This window comes from Ursus arctos, chromosome X (assembly GCF_023065955.2).
Source record: "Ursus arctos isolate Adak ecotype North America chromosome X, UrsArc2.0, whole genome shotgun sequence".
Classification (NCBI taxonomy): Eukaryota; Metazoa; Chordata; class Mammalia; order Carnivora; family Ursidae; genus Ursus; species Ursus arctos.
In genome coordinates this window covers 56,144,246-56,165,128 of record NC_079873.1, presented here as the reverse complement: position 1 = coordinate 56,165,128, position 20,883 = coordinate 56,144,246, and the positions used below count along the sequence as shown (strand labels likewise).

Sequence of the window (20,883 nt, the reverse complement as noted above, 5' to 3'; positions counted from 1 at the left end):
TGTCTCTGAAAAGTGGCTGCTACGGCCACAAACCAAGCAGCCTACCATCCTAGGACAGATCCAATCTCAATATACCGTTTTGAATGAGTAAGACCCTACAGAGCAGCCGTCTTAAGGATGTAAAGCCTCTTGGACTTTGTGTTACAGGTGGAGATTAGATGGGGGCAGAGAAAACAAGAAACAAAGCAGGGTTTGGTCATTTGGGGAGGCTCCATATTTTTCTTCCCCTGCCTTATCCACAGATAATCCAAGATGGTGCTACCCTACCATTAATGAATAGGCCTAAGGGGCTGAGGTATAGGGTTAGTGATATGAGAGTAAACACTCAGTATTTGGCCTTCCCAAGTACGTGATCTGGTCAATTCCAATGATCACCCGCACCCGAGTCACATACTCTGCACCCCTCCTCTACTTCCAGTACTAGGCAGTCTTAGAACCAGAAGAGGGGAGTGGCCCTTGAGCAGGTTGTCTTGGCTCCACTTCTCAAAGCTTACAATAGATAACTTCGAGAAGAATCCCTAGGGGAGTTGGCTGAGGAGGGGGCAAAAATGTACTGTGTGATGCCTTGGTGGTGGGCTCTCAACTGGCAGGCGCTGGAAGGTCTAGTACAGGAAGCTGGTGAGGAGGGCTGCCCTCCCCACTGTGAGGTGGGTAAGTAGGCCAACCATCAGCCCGAGCTAGGAGGAGGAAATTGATGCCCCCCCCACTCTGCCGGCGGGCACTCCACACCATACCTGGCACACCTCCCTATCTCCAAAGCCCCACCCAGATACCCCCCTCCCTGCTCTGCTCTCCCAGGCACGTGAGTTGGATTTGTGCAGAGACCGTCTCAATGGTTTCCAGGAGAAGTCTCTGGCCTCGCTGTGGGCCCTCCGTGCAAGGGTGTATGTCGCAGCAGGTGGATGGTGCTCTCTGTCCCTCTGCCGCTCATCACCTTGCACGCTGCCCCGGGCCTGGGCGCACGGCCACGCCCCCTCAGGCCCTGCCTGCGTTGGTGGGGTGATCCTGGTTGTGGGGCGATGGGGGTGCTGCAGCGGGAGGGTGAGGGCCGGGATAGGCAGGGCTCAGAGGGAAGTCAGAGGTTGTTCAGGGAAAAAGCACATGCTACAGAGTCATCACTGACAAGGGCAGAGGGTGCTGTTCTCTGGTGCCATCACCCTCCCGGAGAAGGAAATTGCAAAGAGATTGCCAGGCACGTCTTGGACAAGCTGCTTTATTAGAGCGCTACAGTGGGGGCTCCCGCACAGAAGCACCAGGCGAGGTGCTTAGCTTCCCTCCTCCCCCTCCGCCGCCATGGCCTCCTGGCTGTCTTCCCCGCGCTGCTCCTGCCGAGTAAACTCCTCAATGACTATGTCCTCAGAGCTTGCAAAGCAGCAGAGGGGAATGCAGGGTTAGGAACAACTTTCTGGGCATCGTCCACGTTCACTCCCTTCCTGTGGTCCCAGAAAAGTGACCCCTTTTCTGCTTCCAACTCAGATCTTCCCCCTCTAGGTAGCTACCCCCCCAACCCGATCGATAGACCACTCTGGCTGGTTTCCCTTCCCTCCCTCCCCAATCTCCCACAAGTCCCCCACCCACCCACCCAGAGTGCTGGAGGGGAAATAAGAATGAAGGGTGGGGAGGCGGGAAGGGATCGAAGAATGAAAGACGGAAGGCGGGGGAGGGGGGAAGGAAAAAGAAAAATGGCAGGGCTGAGGGGGAAGGATTCTGAGAAGAGCAGGGGGTGGAGGGCCTCCGAAAAGCACTGAACTATGACACGAAGCTAAACCATATGTTTCCACAGCACAGTATTGAAAGCAACACTCCAGGGAAGCTTTTTAACATTTCCTTCGTCATAAAATGGAGGGTGGCAATGGGGAAAGGGGGATGGGGCTTCCAGGCCTCACATTTCCTTACCTAGCAGCCTCTGTAGCAAGCATGGAGAGGGAGGGGAAAACGGAGGCGAAGCTGATGCAGGGCTCTTCAGTTCCAGGAAGATATGCCTTGTTTCTCTTCCCCCTCTCTTTTTAACCCTCTCCTCCCTCCCCTCCCCCAACACGCGCGCGCGCGCGCGCACACACACACACACACACACACACACACACCCTGAAGACCTAGGAACCCAACCTGCCTATTGCTATACATTCTCTACCCAAACTGCCAGTCCTTGATTCCTGAGATCAGAACTGCTTGGTCCCCAACACTCAGGCCCACTGTTCCTATCAGTCCCACCTGGTCACTCACCATGTGATGGCTTTGGATGCATCAAGATCAGGGGCAGCTCCACACCAACATCGCTGCAAGGATTCCAAGGGAGAGTCACACATCTCCCACCCAGGCCACTCCCTGAACCTCACCCCCTCAGTTTTCTGGTCCTGGGATGTCCTCAGACTCTCCTTTGGTGCTCTTTCAGTCCCCTTATCTCCTCTCCCTCCCCTTCTGGCCCCTTCCCCTCCCCCCACAGCTTCCCCCTAGCATCTCTTACCTGGCTATCAGGTCACCTAGGATGCTGAGGGTAGAATGACACCGTAAAATTAGCAGCTGGAAATAGAAAGTGGCAACCTAGTTTTACTAGGGGATAAGGGATCATAAGGCCAACTCGGCCACAGAATAGGTTTCTGGAAGGGAAGGTGGCTTGCCCACTGAGCTCACAGGTTTGGGAAACTGGTCCGGGAGAAGGGGTGGCGAACAGCTCGATTGGGTCAGTCCAACGAAGGGAGAAAACAAAAGTGGCTCCCCAGCCCCTGCCCAGACAGACCCTGAACCCTCACTCACCCTCCACCAGACACCATCAGGTTGACTCTCACTTTGTAGGACACCAGGATCCCCAGGAGCTCCTTGTTCATTCCAGGTTGAAGACTGGAGGTGGTAGTATGCAGTCATTGTTTGTTGGAGGGTGGGGGGATTAATTCATTAAGTCCCTCAGTCCCTTCCTGTGCACCTTTTCTAACAGGCCTTCCATGCTCTCATCTCTCCTAGTCATTGGAATCACATTTCTCTTCCTAAAGTCCAGTTTTACCATGTCACCCTCTGCTCAAGAGCCTACCTCTCTGGATAGAACTACGAGGCTTGGCTGGCCCCACCCAGCCTCTTGAACCTCTTCTGCCCTAACTCCCTAACACCTGAGATACAACCTAAGCAGACCCATCCTCTCTCTATGCTCAGAACATGCCATGCGGATTCCCACCTTCCGGCCTTTGCCCATACTATGCTCCCAATTTGGAATGCTCTTTTCTTGCTCTGTTGCTATCCAGATCCTACGCGTGTCTCAAGATCTATCTCATTCTGTCACCTCCAGGAAGCCCTCTCCAGCTATGCCAGCTTCTTTTAACTTCTATTGAATTTCTAACCTGAACCACATGTATAAACGTTTAACCTTTAGATTACATTTGAGTTCCTCTTTGTTCCCCACCTAGGCCATACATTGACTGAAGGCCAAGACTGTCTAAAACTTCCTTGTATCCTCCCACATTGCTAAGCGTAGGAATGAGCATGTAACAGGTGCTCCATGAAAACTCACTGACTGGAAAATAAGACACAGAAAACTGTATGATATTGGGAGGAAAGTCTCTTCATGAATCTGGAATACTGATCCTTTATCTATAAAATAATGCTCTTTGGACGATTTCTAAGGGTCTTTCTAGCAATAACAATCTATAGCCACAAGATTGATAAGGCACGGAGAAGGACAGGGGGCAATTAGCACTCATCAGGTGGTGGCAGATGGCTTTTGGTGGGAGACACATCTAGCACTAGGGCCTCCAAAGACATAGGGCCAAATGAATGACTGGATAGAATTCTATCAATTCCTATTATATCATTCTCCTTTTTTTGGTCCTCCTCCTCCTCCTCCATTTCTCATCTCCTAGTCTTTTCACTCCATTTCTGTCTTTGCTAGAGAGCAGCTACTCTAGAGATCACAGTGTTAGAGCCAGACAGCATATGGTAGAACGTTTTCCACCTCTGCCACTTACTAGCGACGCGGGCTTGGACCAGTTCCTTCATCTCTCTGGGTCCTTAAGTGTAAAATGGAATAAGAGCACATATCCAGCTGACTTTAATGTGATTCTTATAAAGATATAGTATGTATATATATGCATGTATACACATGTGTGTATATATATACACACACACATGACCTTTGTGAGCTGAGCAATATACAACACAGGGAATTTTCCTCACTGCTTTTTGCTTTCTTGCTGCCTGTGACCTAAGCCTGGGCATTGGTCCCATGGGCATTATTTAGCCTCCTGTGTTGGCCCTCAGGCCTGCAGGGGTCTCTGAACACTGGACTAGGGACATTTAAAAAAAAATAGGTAGGCTTCCTTACAGGTGAGAGCTCAGAGCTGTATACATAGCATGCAGAATGGGTAAGGGGATAGAAAATGGAGGTTGGGCGTCACATGTGAGCTTACATTGTGCTAGAGGCCAGATTGGTATCACCATGCTTGAGTTTGCCATCCAGCGCCAGGCCCTGTTTCTGGCAGTTGGCAGCCAGGAGCGGGGTTACTGCGAAGCTCTTAGAGAAGCTGGAGTTAGCAGCTATAGTCTCCCTTCAAAAGGAGAAGAGAAGAACTTAGGCGAGGCTTGCCAGTTAAGTGTCCTTTCATTCCCAAGACTATCTTGCACAATTCCACAAACCTACTGGAAAGCAGGCATGTCCGACTGTGGAGAGTGGGGACAATTCACTCTGGTGGGAAATCTTTATGCCCCTGACCTCTCTCAGCATTTTGATGGTCCTCTTGTGTGTATCCACCCTCTAGTTCTCCCAGGAATCCCTCCCTTTCTCTACATCAGCCCTCACCTTGACCTTCCTCAGTCCTGGGTTCTTACCCTCTTCCTTCTTTCCCCAACCCCCTCCTTTGCCTCCAGTCCCTGACCCTTTTCCCACCAACCCACCCCTTGGCTCTCTGAGCCCCGGTGCCAGCTCACGTGAACTCCTGAATGAACACGGTCTTGGTGTACTTGTCTAAGGAATACAGGACAACATCTGTGATCTGGTCCACTGAACAGCCAGGAAAAGCACATGATTATAATCAGACAGTCATCCTCAAGACCCCAACTCACTGCCCTCAGATGTGACCTTATACATGGGTACACTGTGCATGATGCACTAAGATGTGCTTGTGGACAAAGATAGGCATTTTGATAAGCCTGCATTAGAGGGAAGGTGTAGATGAATGCAGACTGGGTAAGTGGGGCAGAGATTTGGAAAATGACCAGCAGATTAGGGACCAGGTACAAGGGGAATAGGAAAAGAAGCTCACCTGAAATCTTGATTTTTTTGATGACCTTGTTGGTGGAGTTGTTGATAGAAACATTGACAGAGATGGGTTTGCCGTGGTAGTGAACCTGAAGCAGGGGGGAGAGGCTCATCACGAGGTTGTAGGGAGAAACCCCAGATCAAGACCTAGAATTCCTGTTTCCTTAACACTGTTGCCACCCTGGCTTCTGTCCCTGTCTACCCAAGTTGGAAGTCGTGAAGAATCAGGGTTTCAGAGGGGTTCCAGGGTAAGGGGTCAGGAAGTGGGGGTCACAAACCTCCCTGTCCATCCAGGCCTGCAGCTGTAGGGGCTGAGCTGACAGAAGGAAGCGGCGGGTAGTCTCGGCACAGGGGCCAGGGCCTGGCTCCGGGGGTGCAAACTGTATTTTCCGAACCACCAGCCGCACAGAGTCTCTGAGTAGAGGCCAAGAGGTTAGCCAGAACATCTCCTTGGGGACTCACAGACCATTTCCATGACAACCCCATGGCCTGGTCCTTGCTTGGGGTGGGGGTGGGTGGAGGTGGGGGTAAAGCCTCCCCCCAGAGAATTCCTCTAGACCCTCAACGGAGGTATCTAGGCCATGGGTCGGCGAACGATGGCTCACTGGCCAAATCTGGCCTGCTGCCTGTTTTTAGATGGCCCAGAAGTTGAGAACGGTTATTGCATTTTTTAAATGGTTGAAAAAAGTCAAAGAACGATAATATTTCATGACATGTGGAAATTATATAAAATTCAAATTTTAGTGTCTATAAATAAAGTTGTATTGGAAGACAGCCCAGCTCATTCATTTACATACTGTCTCTGGCTGCTTTCGCACTACAATGGCAGAGTTGAGTAGTTGCAACTGAAACTATAGGGCTGGCAAAGCCGAAATATTTATTTTTTTGGCCCTTTCCAGAGAAGTTGGCTGATTGCCCTGGAGCAAGGAAGAGAAGCCGGAGGGGAATCAGAGCTGGACCTCTGAGTCGGCGGTGACTGCACTGTGGAAGTTAGAAGTAGGGCTCTTTCTGTCCTGAGATCAAGATCTGTTTCCTAGCACAGTCTGGAGGCAGGTATTTGGGAGAGGACCGATGGCTACCTCTTGGAGATTTTCTCCTCCAGGTTTTCAGCACAGAAACTCTTCACTTCAAAGTCAATCCCACAGGCCTGCAAAGGGGGCAGGGGCAAAGAGAACTAATTTTCCAACTATCCTTTCCTCTTGGGTCTCTAAGGAAATGCCTGACCCCATCTCTGAGCTGTCCGTTACTCCAGTCTTGTCCCTTTGTCCCTCCGTCCCTCTTCCTGGCACTATTTCTCCCTCTTTCTCAGAATCCAGACCTCACCTTTCCTGCATCTTCAGGCCCTGGCTGCAGTGTCACCGAACAGGGAAGGTTAACAGCCATCTGGGGGATCAGAAAGAGATCAGCAAACAGCAGAAATAGGGCCCCCCTTCCTTTTTTTTCCCTCTTTAGCTTCCCCTCTTAATTTCCCCTGGAAACCTTGCCCAGGACTGGGGGGTCAGTACCTGCAGGGTAAAGGGGTGGGCATTGTCCCCCAGCTTTTGCAGCAGTCGCTCCTGTAGGATGGTGAGGGGCCCTTGGGGGCTGGTGGACTCAGGTGGGAACACTTGGTGCACCTGTACATACAGATCTTTGCGGAACGTCAGACCGATCACATCCAAGTCATCGTGGCCATAGCGGAAGGCACATGTCAACGTGACAAACACTGCAGGCAAAGGAGGAAGAGAGTGACCTGTCGTGCCCGAGGAAGAAAGGAAGTTCTTAGATGGCTCGGAGGAAGACACGGAGAGACAAGGTAATATGATTGAAACCATGTGGCCATGAAGGAAAGGATTAATAAATTAGATTACAGTAAAATTTTAAACTTCATTACGTTAGGAATCTTTATAAACAACGAAACAAGCAAAAACCTGGGAGAAAATATTTGCACCATGCATAGCAAACAAAACTTTAGCCTTCCTAACCTGAAACAAATGAACGTTGTGTGTCAACTATACTTCAACAAAAAAGCTTCACATTTGTGATATATAAAGAACTCCTGCAAATCAACAATTTAAAAATCCCAATATAAAAGTGTGCAAAGAGTATGACGAGGCTCTTCGCAGAAACACAAAATAGAATGGCCAATGACATATGAAAACATGTTGGGGCTCCTGGGTGGCGCAGCTGGTTAAGCATCTGACTCCTGGTTTCAGCTCAGGTTGTGATCCCAGAGTCGTGGGATCAAGCCCCGTGTTGGGCTCTGCACTTGGTGCGGAGTCTGCTCGAGATTCTCTTTCCCTCTCCCTCTGCCCCTCCCCCCTGCACACTCTGTCTAAAATAAGTAATAAATCTTAAAAAAAGATATGAAAACATGTCCAGTCTCATTAGTAATCAGATAAATGCAGATTAAAACCACAATGAGATAACATTTCACACACACCAGATTGTCAAAAAATTTAAAAGTCTGACAATACTAGGTGTTGGTGAAGTGGGAGTGTACATGAGGATAGCCACTTTGGAGAACTGTTTGGCACTATCCAGTAAAACTCAATCTGCTCATATATTATGACCTAAGAAGAATTTAGAGGAACTCTTGCTCATGTTTATGAGGAGATACATATGAGAATGTCCATTGCATCGATATTACATTTGTCATAGCATAAAATTAGAAATAATTTCAATATCAGTGAAAGAATGGGTAATATAGTTATGGTATATTCATATAATAGAATGCTAAGCTGAGGTTAAATGAACTAGAGCTCCATGTATGAACACGGTTAAGTCTCAAACTATTGAGTAAAAAAAAGCTAGCTTCAGAATGATATGCACAATCTGATACCATGCATAAAAAGTTTAAAAGCATATAGAACAATGTTAGGGTTATTCACAGATACATGAATATGCAGTAGAAGTATAGAAACAGCACAGGAATAATAAACACCAAATGCGGGATAGTGGTTCCCTGGGCTGGAGGCCAGGAGAGAAGGAGGGTAGGAGGAGGGGGATGGGATTAGGAAAGGACACATGGGAGAACAGTTTGTTTCTGTAGTTCTTTTTAAAGCTAGGTGGTGGGTACAGGGTATTTATTACATAATTCCCTAGGGTCAGACTACCTGGGCTTGAAGATGACTTATACGAATCCCTCGAGTTCTCTGAGCCTCAGTTAATTCACCTGTCAATAATAGGAGTTCTACATATGTTATTTAGACTTCACAACAATCCTCTGAAGTATCATTATTATTTTTAAAATATTTCATGTTCGTAAATAATTTTTACATCCGATGCAGGGCTTAAAATCACGACCCCGAAGTCAAGAGTCACACACTCTACTGACTGAGCCAGCCAGGTGCCCCTCTTCTGAAGTATTATCATCTCCACTTTATAGGTAGAGAAAATGAGCTCAGAACTGTTAAGTGACAGCCCAGGGTTTCAACCCAGGCCTGTGTGACTCCAAAGCCCAGACTTCCATATGCCCAGCCTAAGTCATAAGAGTCATGAGGGTATAAGAAATCCCTTTGGAAACTGTAATTATAGATGTGAATGATGATGACGATCATGGGAATATTGGCAGAAATCAGATAATTATAATTGCACTCACACTTACACAGCTGGTACCTAAGATTAGGGGCAAATAGAAAGCCACTTCAGTGAACTAGTGGAATGTGGGATGGGGTGCAGAGGGCTACCTGTCCAAGGACAGAGTGACAGAGATTGACGGAAGGAAAGAGGTAGAACAGGGGTGATAAGAAAGAAGGAGAATCTTAATTCTATCAGGAGCACTGACCCACAAGAAAAGTACTGACAGCCACACACTAGGAGAAAGCAACTTAATTTAATATTTTTAAGAGATCAAAATATCGACCAGCCAGAATACCTGCTTTTAAAATTAAGAAGAAGGAAAGTGAATCTATATTCAAAAGATACAATGAAGACTGAGAATAATGATAATGGTAGTATTTATAAGGACTGGGGTAATGGACGGCCCCATATACTGCTGGAGGGAGAGTCAATCGGTTCAATCATTTTGGAGGGCAGTTTGGCAAAAATAGAAAGCTTTAAAAATGTGTGAATGTGGGATGCCTGGGTGGCTCAGTCAGTTAAGCATCTGCCTTTGGCTCAGGTAATGATCCAGGGGTCCTGGGATCGAGTTCTGCATCAGGCTCCTTGCTCAGTGGGGAGCCTGCTTCTCTCTCTGCCTGCGGCTCCCCTGCTTGTGGTCTCTGTCTCTCTCCCTCTCTGTCTCTGACAAATAAATAAAGTCTTTAAAAAAATGTGTGAATGCCCTTTGGCCATTCATTTCTTTTATTTATTTATTTATTTATTTATTTATTTGACAGAGAAAGAGAGAGAGAGAGAGAGAGATAAGGCTCTATCCCAGGACTCTGGGATCATGACGCAAGCCAAAGGCAGATACTTAACCGGCTGAGCCACCCAAGCGCCCCTGGACATTCATTTCTTCTCTAGGCATTTAGTCTAAAGAAATAATTGGACAAGTAGGAAAGATTGTGTGTGTGTGTGTGTGTGTGTGTATACATACACACACATGTATGCACTTCACAGCTTTGTTTATAATAGCAAAAAATGTCTGATTGAAGATTGGCTAAATATATTATGGTACCCCCATGTGGTATACTACTAGGCACCTGAAAAATGCATAGATTTCTATATATTAGCATAGGTGAAAAAGATTAGAAAATACTATTTATGATATTGCATTTAAATAAAAATATAGCTATTTTGCACTGAAAATATGAATACATATGAACTAAAATATTATTAAGTGATTATCTTTGAGTGATAGGATTGCAAGCCTCTTTCTCCTTCATCTGTACTTTCTAATTTGTCTACAGTGGAGACAAACTTCACAATTTTCAGAAGATGTGACAAATAAATTCCCCTTGGCTTTCAATTATGGCCAATTAAGGAGGGAGAAGAGAGAGAGAAAGAAAAGGAAAAGGAAAGAAGGAAAAAAGAAAGGAAAAGACAGAGAAGGTGAGAAGGAGAGGAAAAGAGGTGGCTGGAAGGAAACATGGGGGGGAAGAAATGAAAGAGACGAGGAGTAAGACAGAAAAAGATCAGGAGGGATGAGGCAGAGGGATACGTAGTAGCCCCTGAGGTGAGGGTGGCAAACAGGTGGATTGTTCTGGCACAACCCCCTGTTTGCAGGTGGGGAGGGCATCACCTCCCCCACCCCCACCCCCACCACTTCCTGGGTCTTCAGCAGATTAGGATCATCCTTTTCGTGTGCTAGAAATTAGCTCGTTTTCATTTTTAAAAATTCACCATCTATTCTAAAGTTATTGATTTAGATTTGTGTCTGTTAGACAAACAGTACATCTTAATTGTGTGAAAACCAGAAAATACAAACAAAAAATAAATCAGAGCTCTGCCATCATACATCATATTGCAGAGAAAACTGCTGTTATTATCTCTTGCACTTGCTTCCCCGCTTCGGATCTCTAATTAAACATAAGGCTACCTTAGATATTTGTGACATTGCCTTTTTAAAAGTGAACTTTTTATTTTGAGATCATTGTAGATTCACATACAGTTAAGAAACAATACAGAGAGATCCCAGATAGATTTTTGTTAAACGATGCATCTATACTGCCCTACAACTGGCCTTTATCACTCAGTAGTATAGTATAAGCATGTTTTATATCAACAAATGAAACTTGATAGAAAAAATATTAGAAAATCTTGCAAATAAAATCATCTGCATAAAAGTAACAAAACATATAAAAGAAACAAGGAGGAAACTTACGAAATAGACACAACTTAAATGAATAATAATAAAAAATTCTACTAAAGGGCATAAAAAAGATTCAAATAAAAGGAAAAAGACATTTTACTTCTGGATCAACATGCATGTTCTAAACTAAATATTTCTTTCTGTAGGTTATTCTGAAGGTTATTCTGAAGATTTTGTAGGACTGTGAAAAAAAGATTTAGGATTTTTTTTTTTTTAGAGTACAGAGTAATTGAGAGTTTTAAGTTGGTTAATTTACTGGCTATCCCCCAGAATTCCTCTGATATTTAAAACTGGCTGTACTGCTTATCCACACTGTTTAATCAGAAATACTAAGGTTATTGTATCTCACAGTACCTAAAGGTTATGTTTGGACTGGTATTCATCAATTTGTTCTGAGTCTTTTTCGAGTCAAACCCAATTTTCAAACTTACTGAATCACAGAATAAAAAAAATTTTTAAAAAGCAGTGCAAAAATATTTCAGCGTATATTTCTATGGTGTTGTGGCCAGAGTAATGTCTCTTGTTCTGACTTGGTGGAGCTATTGTTTTCTTTGTTTCTTTACCTGGGATTCCCCCACCCCACCACAAAAAAAGATAGGGGGTTTCCCTGCACAGAAGGAGAGGTGGAAACATATATACCAGAGATTGCAAAATGGCAGTCTGAGGGTCACATCCAGCCTAAGGAAAAATAAATGTTTTTTGATCTATCCAGGCCTTAAAAAATCTTTTAGTTAGCTGCCAACATTTGAAGATCAGGAAATTTGCATGAAAATATGGATTTCTGGAATACTGGATCTTTCCATAGCCAGTCTAAGCCCATGTTCAGTTTAGCAACAAAGCAAGAGGACCACCAAAAATAATAAAGAAAGTCAGAAATTTTAGAAAGAAACTATTTTAATTCCAGCACACATATAAATTTTGTATACTTTTGAAATAATTTCATTTATATTTTAGAAATATATCTATGTTGAATATTATTTGGGGAAGAGGTATCATAACCCTTTTAGAATTTGGGTCTCTGAAGGTCTTATTCTGAGCTTCATTTCCAGTTCCTTTCCAACAACCGGAAAATTTGACCACACTCGGCTAAAATTCCCGGTTGTTTGCCCCCACCAGACAAGGCATTCAGTTCCCACCACTTTTTGATTTTCTTATACCCCTCTGGTCCACTCGTCAACTCTACTCATTCAGGTTACTTTTCAGGCATGTGTGACATTTCAGTTTGGGGTCCCTGGCACATACAAAGGCCAAGAGAATTTTTACTTACTCTTTCGATCTTTTAAGTAATCAGGGTCAACCAGGACCACACCATCTGTGTAGAGAGGGAGAGATGGCACCGTGGCCAGGAAAAATCCTTAGACTATGAAACAGAAGTCGATCTCTGAAATAGTTCTTCCCTTTTTCCCTTTAATTGGCCTCCTCTCCTTCATGTTCCTTTCTTGGCTTTCTTTTAGTTCCTGGCTCCCATTCCCTTCTCCCCAGGCTCTTTCCCTTTTTGGACTCACTGACCAATGGGATCCACCATGTCCACATGGTCCACGAAGTCCCGTTTCCCCAGGTAGATGGAAAGCTGTTGTGGAACAACCTCACATGTTAGTCTCATAATCACCTTTGAATGGGTTCCCCTGAAGCCCCCAACGCAAACCCTTAAGACCTTGAAGGAAGTACCCACCTATCCCTTTTGCCCTCTCATTTGCCCAGCTAGGCCAGGTTCTCTCACCTTCCCATTGGAGCAGGTCTTCTTATACACCCTATAAAGAGAAAATCACAAAGAAAATAGGGAGGGTCATCAGGAAAGAAGGGAAGAGGAAAAGAAGGGAGAGGAAAGGAAGGGAAGTGGGGGAAAAAAGGAAATATTCCTCGGATTAGGAGAAGAGGCCCAAGGAGCACGAAATGGTGCAAAGGTGGAGGAGGTAATTGGAGTAGAGTTCAAGTTACAAGTTGAGGAAATGTTGGAAACTCCTCTACCCCAAAGGCAAGTACTTGTGTTTGGGGTAGGGGACAAGTCACAGATTCAGAGAATTAGAAGGAGTTCTTACTTACCTTGAGATGTTGGCCATGGAGTTGATGGTGAGCCTTTTCTGAGAAGAAGGAAAGAAGGAAGAAGGCTCAGTCATTTGGTCCCTATTCTCCTTGCCCCACTCTGGGATACAATCCAGACACACCTAGTGTGGTGTAACCTTTCCTCCTTAAATAGACACCTCACCACCGTCAATTGCCTTATATTCTCCCTCCTGCCAAGGTTACTTATTCAGTCATACTCTCACCCATCCCAGACAGGGTGAAAAAAAAAACCCTATTTTTACAAATTGTCGACTAACCATACTATCTATTCTCCAGAAAGGGTATGGCTTCCTGGAATAGCTGGGGCATTCTTGAGCACCTTCACAGAGAAGGAACTTGTCTGGAAGGGGGCTAGAGAGAAGCCTCCATCCAGACAATTTGAGGAAAATTGGACTGGATGAGGCTGGACATCACCTGGCACACAGTAGGTGTCAAGACATGTTTGTTAGACACATGAATGAATGAATGAAGAAAAAATGGATTCTGTCCATTTGCTCCTACAGTGGATTCTGAGCCTGAGTTCACTTCATGGTGGCCTTAACTCTCAGCTAAAAGAGGAGAAAAGTGTGGGAGAGAATGGGTTGGTGTCCTCATGCTCTTGGTTGCTGGTGGCAGAAACCTCTATGGAGGTCGAAAGCCTTCCTTGAATCTATTCATCCCTCTTTTCGTCTTCCCCCGATTTTCCCATTCTTATCCCCATCTGTGTCCCCAGGTGCTAGACCTTGGAGTAGGGACCCTTAGAGAGAGGGAGACGTCTGTCTAGTGCTTCTCTTTGATGCATATCAGGTCTGGCCTGAGGGGTGAGCTTTGGTGAGCTTCCAGAGGTCTCTCACAGGGTCTCTCAGCCCGAGTACCTGCTGGCTGTGTCAAGAAAAGTGCCCTCAAGTGCTCCTTGATATATTCATGGGGATGCTAAAGGAAAGGGATATGGGACCTACTATGGGCTAGAAATAGAGGACTTTGGACTATTACCTGGGGAGAGAGATGAAGCTCACATCCGTCTCCAGCTCTGGTTGCTATGCTCGCCTCCCCAGCCTCTTATACTTAAGGTCCTTTGAATGTTTAGACTGGTGGGGGTCAGGGAAGAAGAATGGAGCTGGGGGGCATAAAACACTGCTTTATAAATAGCTAAGGTGCCAAGAGTTTGGAAAGCAGATTAAAGGCTAAAAGATTAGTGGCTAAGGATTAGCAGGTTCTTGCTGCTGGGACAGGGTGGGGGTAGAGGGTTGAATCTGATGGTGTTAAAGTCAGGGGAGCTTGAGAAGGGGAACTACAGGGTTATGAGGCCTTGAACCTAAGGACTAGGATCAAAGGGAAGTCAGAGACATTAAAGGAAAAGCATGGTGAGGGATAGAAATAGGAGGGCTCAAAGTATGGGCCTTTGTGGGCGCCTGGGTGGCTCAGTGGTTAAGCATCTGCCTTCTGCTCCGGTCATGATCCCAGGATCCTGGGATATAGTCCGCATCAGGCTCCCTGCTCAGCGGGGAGTCTGCTTCTCCTTCTGCCCCTCCCCCTGCTCATGCGCACTCTCTCTCTCTGCCTTCCTCTCTCTCTCTCTCTCTCTCACACACACACACACACACACACACACACACACAAAATAAAGTCTTTGGGAAAAAAAAAGTATGGGCCTTTGTGGTCCTGAAAGGAGAGCCTTGTGTCACACTCTAGTGTTTCTATATTTCTTGATCAGCTATTACAGGACACACAAAAGCCAAGGGTATGGGAAAGAATACGCCTTCCCCAGTCCCCCATCACACGGGGACTTGGGACTCTTGAAGCCTACTGTTTAGAAACCCTGATTATCCCAGCTTATGTGCACAGCAGGAGTCAATCTCCTCTAAATGGGGGTGGTGACTAGGGAGTGGAGGCTAAGTGTGTTGAGCTGTGTGTGCACATGTCTTGAACGTTTCTTGATGGAGAGGAAGGTAACAAAGGATTCTTGGCCCAGGGGCAGGTTCTCCTGCAAGGATGCTGCATGTGGAGGGAATAGGCAATTGACATCTGTATCACTCCCATCTGGAGTAAATCTTCCCACCCAGTTTTTTACTCTCCCCAATCCCTGAAACTAAGTCCATGCTACAGGCTCTAAGCAGCTTCCCTTGCCTCATATGACCACTCGTGGAATTAGAGATATTTCTGTCCAACAGCTGCCAGGACCCCCACAATGGCAACAACAAAAATAATCTTCCTTTCTTGGCTGTCCTTCTCACAAGGCCCAGGTCCAGGCTTTGTGGATGTAGAGAACATAGAGACAGAACCTCCAAACTCTGGGGATACAGGACCCTACCCTGCCTCCAACCCCTCATAGAGCTGGCTGGTCTTTAGTATCTATCCACAGATGCCTGCCCTCAACCTGCCACAACAGGGTGTCCATTCCTCAAAGGATGGCCATGGCTGTGGCTGAGAGGGCTGGGCCTTTCCTACGTCCTGCTCCCTACTGTGGCTGCTGGGCAGCTGTCCTGTATTCCTTTTGTACAGCTAACTGTGTTAGCCTTTGCCATTCCTTGCTAATATACACCCCAGGAGCTTGTCTTTTAGTTGCTATTACTCTGCCCTTCTCAGGGATTTTCAGATAGAGCTTGAAGCCCAGACTCTTCAGGGACTATAGTGGGACTGAAACTAATGCTGGACATACAGGAAAGAGTTATGTACTTGCCAAGGTTGGTGTCTGTGGGAAGCCAAGATTTCAGAATCAATGTACTTTTGGACTAGCCTTCAGCCCGTTTTTGTCTTCAGACCCACGCTTAAAGTGTATACCCTCTTTCAGCTCAGATCCATGGTCCTCTCAGCAGGAAGAAAATAGGTCCGATAGGTCTTTAATTCATTACTCTAATTGAACTTAAATCATTATCTCTCTTCCAGGGGTATGTGCCTTTCTTGGCAGAGGTATAATTTATAAACAGCAAAATGCACAAATCTTAATTGCACAGCCTGATCAATTTTTATCTACTGTGGTAGGCTGAATAATGGACCCCAAACATATAGGGTCCTAATCCCTAGAACCTATGAATGTTACCTTATATGGCAAAAGGAACTTTGCAGCAATGATTAAATTAAGGATCTTGAGTTGGGGAGATTATTCTGAATCATCTGGGTGGGCCCTAAATAACCACTAGTCTCTTTATAAATAAGAGGAAAAAGAAGAAGAGAGAAGGAGATTTGACTACAGAAACAAAGCAATATGAGAACAGAAGCAAGATGCTATGTCACTGGCTTTGAAGATGGAAGAAGAGGCCACAGTCAAGGAACGCAGTTCTGGATGCTGGAAAAGATGAGTGCATGGAGTCCTCCCTGCCCCCCCCCACCCCACCTATAGTCTCATGATCACAAAGTGGCTGTTGCAGCTCAGGTGCAGCCTGGCTGACACCTTCATTTTGGTGAAACTGATTTTGGACTTCTGACCTCCAGAACTATAAGAGAATAAGCCTGCTGTTTCAAGTCACCAAGTCTGTGGGAATTGTTTTACAGCAGCAAGAGGAAACTAATACACCTGTGTGTACACACATGTAACCACTACCTAGATCAAGATATAAAACATTTCCATCTTTTCCCCAAATTCCCTCATGTCCCTTTCCAATTTGTAGTCCCCAAAGAGAAGTATCAACATAGTTTCATTTTGAGCAAGAGCGTTTGCATTTTCCAGTGATTTATTTCTGGACTGCAAGAGTGGTTCAATATTTGTAAATGAATCAATGTGATACACCACATTAATAAAAGAATGGGTAAGAACCATATGATCTTTTCAATAGATGCAGAAAAAGCATTTGACAAAGCACAACATCCATTCATGATAAAACCCCTCAACACAGTAGGGTTAGAGGGAACATATCTCAATATAATAAAGGCCGTCTATGAAAAATCCCCAGCTAATACCATCCTCAATGGGGAAAAACTGAGAGCTTTTCCTCTATGGTCAGGAACAAGACAGAGATGTCCACTTTCACCACTGTTATTTAATATAGTACTGGAAGTCTTAGCCACAGCAATCAGACAACACACACACAAAATAAAAGGCATCCAAATTGGCTAGGAAGATGTTAAACTTTCACTATTTGCAGATGACAAGATACTCTATTACAGGAAACCCAAAAGACTCCACCAAAAAATTGCTAGAACTAATACATAGATTCAGTCAAGTTGCAGGAAACAAAATGAATGTACAGAAATCTGTTGTATTTCTATACATCAATGATGAATCAACAGAAAGAAAAGTCAAGGAATCAATCCCATATACAATTGGAGCCAAAACAATGGGATATCTAAGAATAAGCCTAAGCAAAGAGGTAAAAGACCTGTACTCTGAAAACTATAAAACCCTGATGAAAGAAATTGAAGATGACACAAAGAAATGGAAAAACATTCCATGCTTATGGATTGGAAGAACAGATATCGTTAAAATGTCTATACTACCCAAAGCATTCTACACATTTAATGCAATCCCTGTCAAAATACCACCAGTATTTTTCACAGAGCTAGAACAAACAATCCTAGAATTTGTATGGAACCACAAAAGACCCTGAAGAACCAAAGCAATCTTGAAAAAGAAAAGCAAAGCTGGAGGCATCACAATTCTGGACTTGAAAATATATTACAAAGTTGCAATGATCAAGAGATTATGGCACTGGCACAAAAATGGACACATAGGTCAACAGAAGAGAATAGAAAACCTAGAAATGAACCCACAACTATATGGTCAACTAATCTTTGACAAAGCAGGAAAGAATATCCAATGGGCAAAAGACAGGCTCTTCAACAAATGGTGTTGGGGAAACTGGACAGCAACATGCAGAAGAATGTAACTGGGGGCGCCTGGGTAGCACAGCGGTTAGGGCGTCTGCCTTCGGCTCAGGGCATGATCCTGGCGTTCCGGGATCGAGCCCCACATCAGGCTCCTCCGCTATGAGCCTGCTTCTTCCTCTCCCACTCCCCCTGCTTGTGTTCCCTCTCTCGCTGGCTGTCTCTGTCTCTGTTGAATAAATAAATAAAATCTTAAAAAAAAAAAAAAAAAAAAAAAAGAAGAATGTAACTGAATCACTTTCTTACACCATACACAAAAATAAGTTCAAAAAAGATGAATGACCTAAATGTGAGACCTGACACCATAAAAATCCTAGAGGAGAAAACAGCAACGACCTCTTTGACATTGGCCATAGCAACATCTTATTAGATATGACTCCTGAGGCAAGGGAAACAAAAGGAAAAATAAACTGTTAGGGCTTCATAAAAATAAAAAGCTTCTGCACAGTAAAGGAAATAATCAACAAAAGTAAAACGCAACCTACAGAATGGGAGAAGATCTTTGCAAATGACATATCTGATAAGGGGCTAGTGTCCAAAATCTATAAGGAACTTATCAAACTCAACACCCAAAAACCAAATAACCTGATTTTTTAAATGGGCGGAAGACACAAATAGACATTTTTTCCAAAGAAGACATTCAGATGGCCAAAGGACATATGGAAAGATGCTCAACATCACTCATCATCAGGGAAATACAAATCAAAACTACAATATTACCTCACACCAGTCGGAATGGCTAAAATTAACAACACAGGAAACAACAGGTGTTGGCAAGGATACAGTAAAAGGGGATCCCTTTTATACTGTTGGGAATGCGAACTGGTGCAGCCGCTCTGGGAAACAACATGGAAGTTCCTCAGAAAGTGAAAAATAGAACTACTCTATGATCCAGCAATTGTACTCCTAGGTATTTACCCAAAGGATACAAAAATACTGATTTGAAGGGATACACGCACCCCAATGTTTATAGCAGCATTATCAACAATAGCTAAATTACGGAAAGAGCCCAAATGTCCATCAACTGATAAATGGATAAAGAAGTGGTGGTATATATATACAATGGAATGTTACTCAGCCATAGAAAAGAATGAAATTCTGCCATTTGCAACAATATGGTTGGAGCTAGAAAGTGTTATGCTAATCAGAATAAGTCAGCCAGAGAAAGACAAATACCATATGATCTCATTCATATGTGGAATTTAAGAAACAAAACAAACAAAGGAGAGAAAAAGAGAGGCATGCTGAGAAACAGACTCAACAATAGAGAACAAACTGATGGTTGGCTGGGGGGACAGGTTACATAGGTGATGGGGATTAAGGATTAAGGAGGGCACTTGTTGTGATGAGCATTGTCTATTGTTTGTGTTGAATCACTCTATTGTACACCTAAAATTAATATTACACTATATGTTAACTAACAGGAATTTAAATAAAAACTTGAAGAAAAGGAATATTCACATTTTCCAAGAAAGCAAGAGTAAGAAGGCAAAGGGATGCATCTCTAATTATGGAGCTTCTGGCCTCTATGATACATTGAAGTGAGAGGTATTTTCAGGTCCTTACCCACCTCACTTACATATCCCAGCGATTTTTCCCAGCCAGGCCTTCCAGTTAGGAAGTGATGATCAGCTCTCTAAGTGGGGAAATGATGGGTTTATTCAGTAAAGGGCTGTAGCAGACAGAATTGTTTGTCAACTCACCAGGCACCCGCCCTCTTCCTTCTTATGGGCAGAATGTCCATTTCCTAAGCCAGTCATGGCCATTTCATCCCTCTTGCCAGTGATTGGTTTAGTTATAGGCATGATGAAATTCTGGCCTCTGAGATGTGAAAGAAGTGTGCCAGGGAGATTCTGGGAAAGGTTTCCTGAGTAATAACAGTAAGCCCACAGGAAGAAAGGCCTTCCTCTCCTACCATTGAATGTTGTCATGTTTGGATGCAATGCCTGAAGAGTGTCAGCCATCTTGTGACCATGACAATTGCTAAACCAACATGCTGAGGGTTGCAGATCAGAAAGATGGAGTCAGGATGTTTTGTGACATTGTTGAGTTGTTGAATTAGCCAGCTCCAAAGTGTCCCACTCCTGGATTTAGAGGCAAGGTAATAAATATCTGTATTTTAAAAATCAGCCGAGTTGGAATTTTCCGTTATTGCAATTGAAAGCATACCAGTGGACTTAAGTGGGATCTGGACAAAGGCATTGGCTCAGTGGGGGAGGATAGAAAGGAGAGAGAGGAATCAAATGGTAGAAACAGAGACTTCGTATGCTGTCCTAGGTGCTGGACACAGAGGTACTAGTCTCTACTCTAAAGCTTTTAACAGCCTTGCTGGAGATAATAGACATTTCGAAAGACAAAAAGGGCACACTATGGAACGGGCACCTGGACAAGGCTACCTCGGACATAATTATATGCAGCCAGTCATTTTCCCATGATTTTATTAATAAGTTTGGGTTATCCAGGGTTTCAGATTATAGCTCCTTGTCATCAAGGTTGAGTGACTGTCTTGTTCCATTCCACGCTGCACCTTATTCTCAGCAGGTGACCTCATTATTTCACTACATAAAGAAATCCCAGGCAATGGGGGTGAACTTTCCAATCTCCAACACCCTCCAAGTTCACCTGTATTTTAATTCCTGGTGATGAAGAGGATGATAATTGCCAGGCACGATGCATTACATGCACTGCCTCCTTTTCTCCCCACAACCAGATAGGTGCTAGTATCCTCATTGTACATATGAGGAAATGGAGGGTCAGGAAGACTTACCTACAGTCATATAGCTAGTGGGTGATGGAACCAGAGTTAAAGTCTAGGTCTGACCTGACTCCAAAGCCTGCATTCCCCCCACTATTTCACCTATCTTTTCCCCTCATTTCTTTCCTTCCCTTCTTCTTTCCTTCTTCTGTTCCTCCTCCCTCCCACTCCTTCCTTTCTCCCCCCACCCACAGCACCCCTACTCAGAGAAAGAGATTAGACACCATGCCTTTCCCTCCTTTGCCTCTTTAGGTCCTAAAGAAACAGCAAACATTGCAGAGAAACTGT

General features: G+C 44.7%; 1 protein-coding gene across 1 annotated transcript; it reads right to left on the bottom strand.

Annotated features, from left to right (window-relative positions):
• Positions 1–1,265: 1,265 nt before the first annotated feature.
• ARR3 (arrestin 3) lies at positions 1,266–13,036 on the bottom strand. Its single transcript, XM_026485748.3, has 16 exons — positions 13,020–13,036; positions 12,697–12,727; positions 12,486–12,546; positions 12,244–12,288; positions 6,748–6,947; positions 6,566–6,625; positions 6,322–6,389; positions 5,521–5,656; positions 5,247–5,331; positions 4,912–4,984; positions 4,395–4,532; positions 2,755–2,838; positions 2,465–2,488; positions 2,224–2,276; positions 1,897–1,906; positions 1,266–1,362 (listed from the first exon to the last, which is right to left on the bottom strand). Exons 1-16 carry the CDS (start codon positions 13,034–13,036, stop codon positions 1,266–1,268), a joined length of 1,182 nt encoding a protein of 393 aa, XP_026341533.1.
• Positions 13,037–20,883: the final 7,847 nt, after the last annotated feature.